The following is a 14,571-nucleotide window of genomic DNA, read 5'->3' on the forward strand; positions in this document are numbered from 1 at the left end:
ACCGAGAGCGAAAAAGTGACACTTTAGTATTATGTTTCAGGGAGTAAAGTTAGTACTTTAGACAGTAGGTGGAGGAAAAGGTATATTTTAGGGTGGTGATTTAATTTATGAGACTCATGATTTGGCGCTAACTTCTTTTGGGTGAATTCAGACCAACTACAGACCTATTGCTAAAAACGGTCAATGTTGGAAATAAAAGTGCACGTTATACAGTGTTATAGTGTGAAAATTATAAAGTATTCACTAGAGTAGATTTCATAACGTGCGATTTTTATTTCCAACAATGACTGTTTTAGCAATTAGCAGTTGGTGTGAATTCACCCAAAAGAAGTTAGCGCCAAATCATGAGTCTCATAAATTAAATCACCACCCTAAAATATACCTTTTTTGTTCCAACTCTATCATTAGTGATTGTATTGACAACTTAGTAATTCAAATTTTCCAACAATAATATCAAAGTTACACTCATTCGATGTTGTGCTACTAAGGTTCATTAGCACTGCATTGAATATAACGATATGATTATTCTGTTTTAATTTTTGTGATGGTTTCTTGATCCATTCCGAGCTGCTTTGTATTAACACACTTTTTTATGTATTTGAACAAGACATGCAGTCAATTTATTAAGTAATAATTAAAAACTTTTACTTACTGACTGAAGCACTTTCGACCGTCTAGCGATCATTTTCAACAGTGCAGACCGAAAAAAATATATTTTTTTAATTTTTGTTTTGCTTTATTTTTACAGTGGCACTGTTATCATCTCCTAGCGATTGCAGTCATCACCCTCGCTATTCTAGTACAGTTACAAACCGCACCACACAAAATGTATTAATTTATAAGGTTAGCACAAACCAATGTATAAAGATGTGGGTCGACCTATCATACTATTTAATGTTTTTCATTCTTAAATATTTTCCTGTCTTAATTTTATATTGTTTAATGTATTTATTTATTTATTCGGTTAGCACAAACAATACAATGATCGGAAAAAACAGGCTATTGTCCAAAACTTCAATTTCCTAATTTAGTTTCAAATTGTCCAAATATTATACATAGGTTATGTCCATTTCAATTTAAACACCAAATCACAATCTGAAAATATAAATTAGAATAAAACAAACAATTTTAAAACCGATTTATGTAATAAGAAAGATTAACGATAAGAAACGGTAGACTTGGATTTATTTAATGATCCTCTATCTATTTCTGATATTTAATTGCATATTACTGTGTCAGTCGTGTCCATACTGTGTGTAATTGTAATTAGCCAAGATTTCAAAGTACTCTCCATATAACGTCTCATACTTCTTGATTCTCTCACTAATTGTTTTGCGTAAAAGAACAGTTATAGATTATTCAGTCACAAGATATAGCTGTGGTTTCAAGCTTTTCTCGTGGCTAAAGCATCCATAATTGATTTATTTCTAATCTTGAATATTAATAGCATATTATTTTTGACTGTCCATTAATATAATCTAAAAGTCTCATGAAAATCAAAACGGAGAGAGTAGACATTTCTGAATTATTGAACTGATTAACTTGGAATTTCGCATAGATTCTGAATTTGTAGTAGAGGATGGTTGTACGTCATTATTAATCAATAAAATAATCCTTTATTATATTAATGGAAAATATTTTTTGAGATACGTGAAGAGAAGAGCCCTATCAAGTTGACACTTCTCCCAGTATGCTGGTGATGCCCCTTTAGAACAGTAAGTAGAGATGAGAATATTGAAATCATTTTCCATGCGTAAATCTATACGGTATATACTAGTTACTCCCTGGGTTGGAGAACTCACTCATGAACTGTTGTATTGTAATCTTTAAAACCCGCAATTTTTAATTATACATAATTGGTGAAAATTATGGAAACAGCTAAATATTTATTTTAAAAGAATAATTTGACAGTAGGTTTCATTGGGGATCCTATTTGAAATGAAAAATTACTCTGGCGCTTCAACATCTTTGATCCACCATTCATAAAAATGAAGCCAAATTCCTGGGACCTGAATGGTGGTAATTATAGCCTACATTTATATTTTTTTGAAAGCAATCTCTATTTTATTTTTTGTAACTGCTGAGACCTGAATGGTAGTCATATTTTTATCTCTGTCTTATTTTAGTTTTTCCTATTGGAAAATCTTTTTTCCTCTCTCTCTCTCAGGATTCGTCATCACTCTTTTGTTTTTGGCAGTAAAGTATTTTTTCTTGTAATCAACTTGATTCTGTATTGTAACTTGTATTTTGTTTTTAGTATTTATTTTGAATCGGACTTTTTGTGACTGCCACCAGCGATCAAAGACTTTTCTTTTGCTGGTGTTGCCTAAAACAATTTTTAGTTTTTTAGTTCTGGTAGTTAATTTTATTTTATTGTGATAAGTGTTGAGTTATTAACCTTTGATTTGTTGCGTTGTTAAATTCTTGAGATAAAGAATTGAATTGAATTTTTTTTTAATGAGGTGGTCATCTGAGACATGATTTCAATATAGAGTTCCAAGAGAAAATGAATGACGAAAACCACACATTGATATCTCAACCCGTATCAGTTTGTTGAAATCATAATTCAGTGCATGAATGTAAGCTGTCTGATCCAAGGTACCTAGAATACCTTTATTCGAAGTAGCCTATTTTTAATTTAATCTGTATGATAGCTCACAAATAGCTTCAGCTGTTTGAAGCTGATTGATCAATTCTTTCTAAAGTTATTGTGGAACATACAAACAGACGGACAAAGAATTTGACATTCAGCAAGTCAAAAGTGAGAGCTTGCTAACGCTTTATTGAGAGCTTGAAGCTTTATTAAATTCAAGTTTATACATTGCTCAGCTGGTTTCATCAATGTCAATTAATTTCATATTACGTTTTTCTCTCTAAAATTGTAATATTTTGTTGTAGTTCCATAGTACTTTCCTTTTCAGCTATCATTTCCGGCCGAAATTGAGAAACACAAGGCCGATGACCAATATTAATTAATGATCAGCCATGGCTAGAGTGTCATCTTCAAGAGGTTGGATGTTTGGTATTGCCATGACATTATATTCTAAGCATAAATTCTTATTTGTATGCTAAATAACAGTAATAAAATTGTTTTCATCGCCATGAATGCATTTATCATAACAATCTAGATCAACATTGAATCAGTATCTTGAATCTGATTAAGATTGATTTAAACTTGATTTGCTCTTTGAGGTTTTCTCTTATTTGAATGGGCGGTTATTACAATACTGGTGACAATGATACAATGTGCATCGATAGAATAATCTGACAAAATCATTTTAGTAGAACAATTTTATTTCAACAATTATAATAGACATGGCAGTCAGGAAACTGGAAAGTATACACAATACTCTATTGTACCGGCATTTTTAAATTATGAAGTGTGTATGAGATTTTTTCAGTTTTGTACCGCACAATATTGATGAGACCAAGAAAATTGACATGAAATAGCTTGGGTGTTTAGGCTACTAAATTGATGAGATGCATTTAAAACTAGGTAAATTAATCTTATCTCACAGAAGCTCCAACACTTTCAATATCTTTCATAACTAATTTCCACCCTGAACGCTCTTCTTACTTAGCAGCGGCTGCAGCTTCTGAAAAAAATTACAAAATTTTAGATAGAATATTAGAAATGGTAACTTCCAATTTTCACAGAAAAGTTTTTGTAATTACAGTATAAACATTAAATAATATTTAAGTTCAAATCCATCACTATGAATAAAACTAATAATTCAATAACAATTCAAAAATTAATGGGTCACATCTGTATAATTCGCTATAGATTGACTTGATTTTCTCAATTACGTACAATATAATAATTAGGCAGTACCTTGTTATATATGTGTAACTCTACACAAAAACTGTGAATTTAATGAAGAATTAATATACAGAGTAACACAAAAGTTACTAAAAAGGTGGTTAACTCCAGTCAACATTTTTTCTTGAAGCAGTATTAATTACAATATTCTGTATAAAATGACAAGTCATTGAGAATACCATAAAATATTTCCGTACCAAGAATCAGTTGCATAACTAGTGATGAGAAAGGTTTCTTTAATGATTTGAATGTGCAATGGAAGTTTTACGGCTCAGATTATGAAAAACTTTACAAAGTAATCAATCAAAAGAATTAAAACACACGCTAAAAATTGAACAATGCACACACGACTCACATTTTACTGATTAGTTCAATATTATTTGGAACTGTATTCTGAGTAACAGTTCTGTATCAGAACTGTATTCCAGTTTGTTGTATTGTGTGTATATTTTCATATGAACAACTTCATTGATAAAATGCGATTCTCAGGCAAACACAACGCTAACACAGGCAAACACTTGTTATGGTCACTCAAATTAGAAATAATTCGTTGCATTATTAGTGGTTTCAAACAATTTAGTTGATTAAATTTATAAAAGATCTGGAAGGGCAATTACTTCTTGTGACGACAGATACAATCTAGTTTCCATATATTATATTACAGTTTGAATTCTTTGTATTTTTAAGAATTTGTGTTGAATCGGACATAGCGGCTTGAACTTTCCAATCTTAGCTTAACATTTAAGCTGTCATGAGGCCTGTCTAAGCTGAGCTTGGACTTGAGAGATTGGAGCCCGGTTGCAAAAAGTCCTACACAGGAACTTGACAATACACTTATAAATAACGATTTTTGGAATCTTGGTTTATGCACTTCAAGATAGAAATAATATTGGAATATTTTCAAGGAAAACCCCAACATCATCAAGAGAAAAATCAAAAAGGTTGGGAATTAGAGCCAAATTACGTTATTACTATGGTTAGTTGACTACGGTGATCGCTCGACTGGATTCCACAATTTTTGAAATATGAGTTGCATCATATTAAGATGCGTACAGACCTGAGCGCCACAAACACGCGCATTTCACTTTTCATCAGCTGATGGTACGTTTATTGTATCTGTACCTTACTGTTTCTGTACAAATACAGATATAATCAGCTGATAAGAAGTGATATGCGCGTGTTCGTGGCGCCCAAGTCTTAGGCTAGTTTCACATTCATTCGGTTCGTTTCGTTTTCGGCAAATTCCGATAAGTGTGAAACGGTAATTCAGTTTGAATTCGGTACCGAATAGCAACCGCATAGCACCGAACGCCCCCTCGACACGAATAGGTTTCATCATATTCGAATTCGTTGCTAGGGAAACGGGAAAAAACAAAGTCTTTTACACACGCTTGCCTTTTTTTGTTTTTATTTTAAACTGATATCGTGATTATCTGCTTCAAAATTTTCCAAGTCAAAATCATATGGACAATTCATTTCTGTTAGATCACAGGAACATTTTTTTTTCTCAATGAATAGTTTGCTAAAAAATATGAGAGATATAAATTAAAACTCAGGGAGAGTTTTTATTTATTATTTTTATTTCTATTTTTCCACGAATATTACATGATTTCATCAATGGAGAGAAGAGATGGAGTTTATATAGCATGTGTCAAAACAAGAACAAATTTTCAATTCAAAAAAAATCATCTCTCTGAACACCCAAAATTAACATAATCAAAAAGAAACTATTCAAATAATTCACAATTTTTAATTAATTTTAAAATCTTGTTGTTCAAGAAATAACATATCACAATTTAACACAAGCTGTTATATTTAAATATACCAGCATGAGCTGTGAAAATCCAAACACAGCTCGGATTGTGAAGAAAATACCTGATTAGAACCGTACGAATTAAAACCTGACATGTATGAAAGCCTCATTCGTTTTCGGTAACGAGCCGAACCGAACCGAAAACGTACCGAACCGAATGAAACCGAAAGCGTGTGAAGCTAGCCTTACGCAGCTAAGGAAACCTAGAAACTGAGTTACTGTAAACAAATGGAGTATTAGCAAATCAAACACAGCAGTATATTGTAAATATTATTCAACCAGGAATTAATGAATACAATTATTTTGGAAAGAGGCATTCACTCTGACACACATAACACAACTCAAACGTAGCTTCTAGACAAAGCTTAGTTTTGTGACTTACTTAAATTTAGGCTTTCTCATCTGAAAATAACAACAATAGAAATAAGAATTGATACTGAAATTGAGTGATGAACCAGAGTCTCAAATCAAGCACCTGTACAAAGAAAGTCCCAACTTTGAATGGAGTTGAGGAAATGCATGGATAAAATGGCCCCAAATTATTACAAGGGTCTATTAAAAAAAATATAAGAATACAATAGTTATTTCATGTTCGATCATTCATGAGGTCCAGCTAAACCAGTGTTGCAACTGTAATATGGGGAATATTGAGAGGTTTGTATTGTAGTTTTTTGTGCCTTTCTTTCAGGTTGTTGAACTGATCAAAATTGGACTAAATTTTTCCAATATGTACTCACGTGAACCTTGTTCTTGATAATTGAATAATTTATTCATGCACAAAGTAAGCACCTAAATTTTGTGTTGCCATAAAAGATTTGCTAACTTGCTTCTTATCCATCCAAATTATTGTAGTCTTCTAGCATTTCCATAGTACTAGCTTGAATTTCGTAATGAAATTAATGCAAACGTATTTAGAAATGTATTTGAACCGTGTGACCCCACGACGTTTAACCTGAAATTATTAGGCCGGGCGCTCCACGTTTTTTCTTGCAAATCGGAAAATTTGAGTGGAAGAGCGGCAGTTCTAATCGAGTCGTCACCGCGAGAAGAACCGATGTAGTCGCAGAACAAGTCTCGGTCTCTAATTTAGGCTTCGGCCTAATTAGATGAAAAATCTCCTTATTATTTTATTTTGTATAAATTAGAAGCATGTATTCTGAAATATAGTACCGTAGTTGAAATATAATCGTGAGTGATTGTGAGTGCCGATTTATTTGTTATATTTTCAATTCAATGGTGAGTGCCAAAATTATTTTATTAAGCTCAAATAGATTGACCAGATAAATTGACCGAGGCCCTAAATTTATTGTAGAGTGAGTTAGCAAATTCTTGACTAAACATCAATTATGAATAATTGCGATAAAGTAGTAATTTGAGAAATATTATTTGAAATTAAATTTTTTAATGTTGTAATATTGAAACAAGTAATAGAATAAATAACCGGATTAATTACAGTGAATATTATAATTCGATGTAACAGAATTTCAAAGATGACCGATAATTGTATAATTCAACTAATAAATCAGTAGCATTCTACAAAATCTTTTATTTTACGTTCCTGGCTAAGTTACTTGTTTCTAAAACAGGTGTTGTTAAACAATAGTGAAGATATTGGCATTTGCATGAACGAATTCATCCAAAGCTCCCAACCGCTCTCCCTAGCCGTGGATTCAAATAATTTAAACAGTTGAGTGGAGATTTTCAAAGCAATTATTATTATATTTTCCCTTGTTACAAAATTGGGTCCTCTCACAAATAAAATCCCCCCTGGCTTCCCACCCGTTACAAATGAAGTCAGGTATGGGGTAGTGTTATTAATACCTCCACCCGTTACAATGAAGTCAGGTGTGGGTATTGGTTATATTAATATCTCCACCTATTACACAACAGGTTCAACTGCAGAGCCAATGACGTTATGCTCTAATCTATTTGTTGTTTGAGCTTGATCAGCTTGCTATTCAGTTAGTGTGTTAACTCAGAGAGCGGTCAGGCGTTCCAAGTTCCAGTAGTCTTAGGAGGATATAGATATATGGATATGTATAACTACAACCTCTTAAGACCGCTCTGACCGTTATCTGTGTGCAAACACCCCAAGATAGAAAACAGATGATAAATAAATAATCTGATAGGAATGGGTAATAATCCGTTACTTTCATTATATCACATAATTAAATTACAATATTATACCTTAATGTATCTATCTCATCAGGATCCAACAATTAACTGGACACTGCTGTATAATTTTCAAACTTTCTTCAAATTACAAATGAAAACTAACTATTCAAAAATACAGCATATTCACTTGTTTAGTTGAGAAGGAACAAATATTAGCCTATCTTTAGGAACTACTTATACCTAAATTTGGGAGGAACAATTTTGGGCTGAGCATGTTGCCCCTCCCCAATCATTTATATTATGATTTGTGCATATTTTAGATGTGAATAAATCAATATATGCCTACGCATAAATAAATTTAATACCTAAATAACAATTCGTTACTGGATGGCAGCTTCCAGTTTCTGTTACAGCTTTTATATGAAATGTTGCGGTCAGTATGAGAATCTTATAAATAGTACAGGTCTGATTTTCATGTCAGATGAGTTGAAATCTGATGAATCATGTTTATGGAGTTGTTCTAGTACTAGTTGTCCCATGGCAGTGAAGCAGGAATTTAATATTAGTTTCATGAGACAAATCGTGTACATTTTTGAATAGCCTTATCAAGTACGAACAGAAAATTTTATCTGTAGCAAGTAAGGTAACAGGAATTAATCATAAATAAGAGGTTTAAATCTAAATTGAAATAATAAGATTCTACATTACATAGTATACAGTGGAAAGACCAGTATTTCCTATTTCCTGTCGTATATTTTAGGGGAATAAACAGTTTAGCTGTCCCATTCACAATTATCCACCTCTACTTACGAAGATTGTTCCAAAATTAAATTACATACACTATTTATTTATAATCCTGTACATGGCAAGAAAATGCTGAAATTTTCAGGGAACTTTTTCCCAGGTTTAGTGGAGTTGCTGTTAAATTTTAATGCGGCTCCCATGATTCATAAGCAATCAATACGAAGCTACAACTCACTTCTACCGCCGATTGAAAAATGCGTAGTTTCTTCCGTTTTTAGCGGGAAAGAATAAAAAGGTGATACACCACGAGTTGTGTAGTGTGTATGGTGACGATTCAAGTCAAGACAAATTGTTTTTCGTTTGTATCAATCCCCTGTTGGAGAAAGAATAAAATAACACAACGAACAACGAGCGTCCGTCCAATCACGTGACGTACCCCAAGCATTGTCGAAGATGTCCGTAGACACCAACCATAGCCTTAGCGCTTGACATAATTCATCATCAAATCTCTACACATATTGAAATTAGTCAAACACACTACACAACTTTCTGTGAATTTTAGTCGCACTTTTATTTTTTACCGATAAAAAACTGATAACACTGGGTATTTTTCAATGAGCGGTAGAAGTGAGTGGTAGCTCCATATCGGATTGCTCGTAACTGTCGAATGGACCATGGCTGCCACATGAAAATTTTACAGCCCTTCCACTAAACCTAGAAGAAATTTTCCTGAAAATTTCAGCCTTTACCCGCCATGTACAGAGTTATAAAAAATATTGATATTGAATTCTGTAAAAGTCCTCGTATAATCTGAAAATGTATTTATATATTTCTACAAGAGAAGATTAAGTACCTATATTGATCATTTCAGTTATCTTATAGCATGATAGCCCAGAATTCTAATGAAATTAATAATTTTCAACTCGATAATAAGATGGATGTTCTTATGTGGATAATTTTTGGAATCACAATTCCATAAAATAATAGTCCCATTGAGTAGGTCAAGGCTTAGCATATTGCTTAGGATTTTCTGATTTTTTTATTTTTAATTTTCCGATAATTTGTTCGAAAAATACCTCAACTGATCATAGTCTAAGAAAACTTACTGGCTGGTCTTCCGTCTTTCCATGCTGTGAACCTGACGGTTGTTTCTTCTCTCTTAGCTGCATCAGCCTTGAATTCTGATTTCAGTGCTTGCCTCACGACACGGGCAGCAATATTTGAGTATTGGATGTAGCTGAAAAATACAAAAATAACATATATGTTACCGAATGTCTTATGAACATCCTATTATCTCAATAATGATAGAATTTATTCATTTAGTTTTAGCGGGAAAGAATAAAAAGGTGATACACCACGAGTTGGTGTATACAATGGGAATCGTCATTTTACAAAAAAAATTAAAAATAGCCTAGTCAATGCAATGAAATCCTTCATTGATCTCATAAAATAACAAGAGATCGTTAAAAAAAAACACAATTTATTTTGTTACATCCACATTTATTAGGGTACAAACACACTGGAAGCGGAGCGGAGCGTGGCGTGGAGTTGAGGAGCGTCGTGAACAATATAATGTTAAGTAATGAGCTAAAACACACTGGAAGCGTCTACTCGCAGAGCGGAGCGGAACGTTACGTCAAACTTTGGAGCAAGATGGTTTGTTTTTTGGAGCGTCTACGATCGGAGCGTCAAAGTGCGAGTGCCCTACTAATGTACATACTAGTGGTCTACTCTTTTACAAAATGCACTTGTTCTACAAAATTTTCCCACAATCTAGTACACTAGTATAATTTTAATGTTTGCCCAACTTTCCCTGCAATGTGTATTATTTGATTATTCAAATGAGAAAACTCACCTATTGCGTTTTGAAATCAAAAGTAAGACTATTCTAATCCATTTCATTCATATTTCTATGGAATATGGTTACCTTAGTGTTATTACAAGTCTTTCTTCAGCAGATATATTGGATTCCTTCAATTAGTGACTTGTTTTTCCAAATCACACTTCACTCTCGTCAAAATATAATCAAAGGTTGAAGTTGACATTCGCAAGTATTCAAAAAATACTCAAAAATTATATATTCAAAAAAGTACTCATTCTTTCTTAACACATAAAGCTTTCAGGAGCAGCCCATCAGCAACTCTTGAAGTTGCTCCTGGCTTACTGCCATTGAACATTTTTATTATGGCAGAGGCACAGAAATCAGCCTATCGACTGAAAGTTGCAGGCCAATGGAGAGAAGGCCTGTCTGGAACAGGCCACTGCACAATCGCCAAAGCTGTTGCTCACAGCCCTGTGCTTGAAATGACGTCAGATGTCATGAGCACGGAGTTGGTTTTTACTACACCTTTCTCTGTTAAATTCTACTCTAGAGAGGAGTGGAAGTCTGAGGAAGGGCCCTATCCCAAAAGAGGCAACCTTGTCTGGTATACAGACTGTTCTCTCATTGAAGGGAGATCTGGCTACGGGGTGTACAGTGATTCACCTAGAACACAAGTCTATGCAAGTCTGGGACAACACTGCACCATCTTTCTGGCAGAGATTTGGGGCATCATGGCTTGTGCCAACATAGGCATTGCCAGGCACTACTGCAATAAGCATATAGTAATCCTGTCAGACTGTCAGGCAGCCCTCAAGGCTCTTGACTCCAACGAAATCAAGTCCAAATTGGTGTGGGAGTGCCACAAAACGCTCAGCAGGCTTGCAACGCTCAACTCTGTGCATCTTGGTTGGGTACCTGGCCATGTAGGCATAGGATGTAATGAGCGTACAGATGAGCTTGCTAAGCGGGGTTCTAGTATGCCATTCCTTGGCCCAGAGCCGGGCTGTGGCATAAGTAAAACAACTGCCTGCCACACAATAAATAAATGGTCCAGGGACTTACACCACCAGCAATGGCAGGGTCACCCTGGCCAATCACTTGGCAAGAGACTGCTGGCAGACACAAGCCCTCGCTTCACCAGGTGGCTGGTGAGTCTGGGTAGAGGTCAGGTCAAGCAGGTAATTGCCCTGATAACTGGACATGGCCATTTCAGGAAACATCTCCACACAATTGGACTCAGAAATGAAAGCCAGATGTGTAGGCTTTGTAATCAGTCTGAAGAGACTGCTAAGCATATCATACTGAATTGCAGAAGTCTTGGAGCTAGAAGAAGGGCTCTTTTTGGCTGTAAGCAACCAGGTGAGGAATGGGATGTTGGTATAGGGAAGAAACTCCTGGATCTTGTAAAGGACACGGGAGTTGGTTTGCCTAACTAACATACTTTGGGACACACAATAAGCTTCGGTTGACGTGTTAGGTTCTTCGAATCCGTCTCTTCAAAACATAAATATAACACATTAAACAGATGGTTAATTTCATTAACCCACTCTCTCCTAGCAGGCTTAGCTAATATCCAATACTACAAATAATTATCCTCACAAACTAAAGTCCGTGCAAACATAGACAACGCCATTCTCTAGGCCCTTGACGCTTGACGCTCAGACGCTTCCTGTGTGTATCATGAACGCTCTGACCACGCCACGCCCCGCTCCGCTCTCAGTGTGTTTGTACCCTTAGACTTCTACATAGGACTGCAGTTTCGTGTTGAAACACGCACATATTCAGCTGTAGTGTGAAACGTTTTTGTACACGGAACTGCAGTCCTGTGTACAAGGCTAATAAATGTGGATATGACAAAAACAAAACTGAGTTTTTCAATCATAGAAAAATATCACAATATCAATTTTCAATCAACAAATTTTAGTGGCAAGAGATAAAAAATAAACAATCATAACAAATACACAATACTAGGTACATTAGTACATATTAATATCAATATTATTAAAATTTAATATCAGTGGTTGCAAGATTGATCTGATTTGAAGTTTAGTTTGTAAGAGTGGGTTTGTGATGGAGAGTTTCCGGAAGGTGTCGTGTACAGCCTTTTGGGAAAGGACACCTTTTCTCCATAGTGACTCACGAAGATGGGAGATAGATTTTCTCCTTGGTGACTCACCAAGATGGGAGGATAGGTATATTCATATCTTTACTTCAGATAGCATGATTCTCTCTAGGAAAATTCCAGTCTTACTCTTGAGGAACACTAGGGAGTTTGGTGCGTTTTCATCCAGAGTTGAGAATGGCTGTGCCGGGGACCCACGACAGTGCCGAGCGCCTCTCACATGGAAATCAAATTATAGCCATACTGGGAACACACAACAGTTTTCAATGCCTCCTGCATGTTTGGCTTTCAATTCAGAAATTGAGAGTCTCAGACATGGTGGTCTAAGGTTTATTTCAGAAAATGTTTAAAAAATTATGTTAATCTATACTTTTTCATGTCAGTTTACATAAAGGTTAGAATGTTATAAGATTAGTTTTCATAAACTTATATAAAAATTTGGTAAAATCCATGCTTCTAAATTACGGTACATCAATCAATCAATATTGATGAGCTTAACTCTATAAAATAATGTTAAATATGTTTTATAATACAACACTCAATTTACACAAAATTTCAGCCAAGCCAGTGCAGTGAGTAATTGATGGTGTTTAGTCTAGGCAATTTTTATCTCACTTTCCAAATCATTTTACTAAAAAACATAATTCTCTACCGCAAACAACCTTTTAAGTGGAGGATTATAACTTCTCTGAAAAAAGGGTTGGCAAAATATCGGAAAACCAAATTGTGCGCAATTGCAAACTTCTTATGCAAGCCCATAATATGATTGGCAGTGCATCTCCAGTACACTAGTTTCAAAAGCATTTGTGGTGCTGCCACCAATTTTGGGAAGATACAACACTTGGCCACCAATTTGGCAAACATCGCCTAATTGCTTTTTAATCACAACTCAAGCTCTTTTTATAAAATATATTTGATGACAGTTTAAAATATTATAAACTTTCAAATAGTTACATTTCGTTTTGTATAGTTATGCACCAGCTACATAAAACTTTGAAGGTTATGTTCACTTTCAAAGATTGGGTAAATAATTTTTTTTTCGAGTATTTTATGTGTACCTGGATTTGCATCAACTCTAAGTAAGAGTATAATTATCTGATAATTAATCAAGAAATATTATTTTTATTTGTGAGTTTATTCAAAATTAACATTCTCAATGTCAACTAGGGCACGGTTGGGTAAAGGGCCATAGAAGAATCTAAGCTCAACCAACAAACACCAAATACTCACTTAAGACCAGCCGCACGCCAAGCACTCATTTTATAAATCAAGTTTGGAAATTAAACTTGAATAAAAGAATTCAAAGATTGATTTAGTCAATCAAACAAAATGGTTTTCCAGTTTCAGTCCGGGCACAGCAGACAGCAGAGATGATCAGATGAACAGCCATACGCATGCGCTGCAGAAACAGTGTTGCCATTTTTTGAACGTATTTGAAGAGCTTTTCCAGAGCATTCTCTGGAAATTAAGTCAATCTACAGATTCTCAGTCATTGTTTGATTGTCCTCAAATGTTTTTGAAAGCATACAAAAATACATTGCAGTTTTTTATAAAAATCTGCATTTTATCAATATAGTTCAGTCAATTTATAGACATAAAAAAAGAGTGTGCTTGCAATTTATATTGTAGTTCTGATTTTGTTATATATTGTTTAAATACATGAGTGAAGTCCAAAACCAATTTTTTCATGCAGAATTTCCTTGTGTTAGATATGGTACGGAATGGCCCAAAAACATGCCTAAAATTTTCGGTACATTTTCCAGTTTTCAGCTATTTCCGCCAAATCCAGTAATCGGACAGAAAAATTTGCTTCTGCCTATTTTTTAGATTATAAAATTCTGAGTAAAATGAAATTATTCAGAACTCTCTATTTCTAATGAGTACTGAGTTATGATTTTTCAAAAATGAGTAAAATTTTATGAAAAAATCAATGTTGATAAATTTTAGTTTTATATAAACAATATCATCCGATTGTTACTATTAAATAGTCGATTGTTACATCTAAATTTTAGATGTATGATTGAAAATCCCTCTGGGCGTAATTTTGTGTTCTACAATCTGACGAGACCAGGAAGAGCACTGTATCTCATATAGATTTCCAGGTACACCTGTCTCTCTTCTATAGTGAGGTCCAC

At 34.3% G+C, this 14,571-nt stretch overlaps 1 protein-coding gene across 2 annotated transcripts; it reads right to left on the reverse strand.

The window, feature by feature from the left end:
• Positions 1–3,273: 3,273 nt before the first annotated feature.
• On the reverse strand, positions 3,274–13,901 carry LOC111049061 (protein stunted). 2 transcript variants are annotated; one of them, XM_022335060.2, is made up of 4 exons: positions 13,667–13,851; positions 9,599–9,729; positions 6,016–6,035; positions 3,274–3,596 (listed from the first exon to the last, which is right to left on the reverse strand). In XM_022335060.2, exons 1-3 carry the CDS (start codon positions 13,693–13,695, stop codon positions 6,022–6,024), a joined length of 174 nt encoding a protein of 57 aa, XP_022190752.1. In that variant the 5' UTR covers positions 13,696–13,851; the 3' UTR covers positions 3,274–3,596; positions 6,016–6,021. The 2 variants fall into 2 exon arrangements, with proteins under 2 accessions (XP_022190752.1, XP_022190750.1); XM_022335058.2 differs by lacking the exon at positions 6,016–6,035 and having other exon boundaries at positions 13,667–13,901.
• Between the last annotated feature and the right edge of the window lie 670 nt (positions 13,902–14,571).

The sequence above is a fragment of the Nilaparvata lugens genome, chromosome 2 (assembly GCF_014356525.2).
Source record: "Nilaparvata lugens isolate BPH chromosome 2, ASM1435652v1, whole genome shotgun sequence".
In the NCBI taxonomy this organism is placed as follows: Eukaryota; Metazoa; Arthropoda; class Insecta; order Hemiptera; family Delphacidae; genus Nilaparvata; species Nilaparvata lugens.

Bases quoted from the DNA above. Each gene is read 5' to 3' on its own strand.
- LOC111049061 (XM_022335058.2), bottom strand. From the start codon at position 13,695: ATGAGTGCTTGGCGTGCGGCTGGTCTTAA. The intron at 9,730-13,666 runs GTGAGTATTTGG...TGTATTTTTCAG, and splicing joins TGGCGTGCGGCTGGTCTTAA to CTACATCCAATACTCAAATA. The intron at 3,597-9,598 runs GTAAGTTTTCTT...AATTTTTTTCAG, and splicing joins GAAAGACGGAAGACCAGCCA to AAGCTGCAGCCGCTGCTAAG.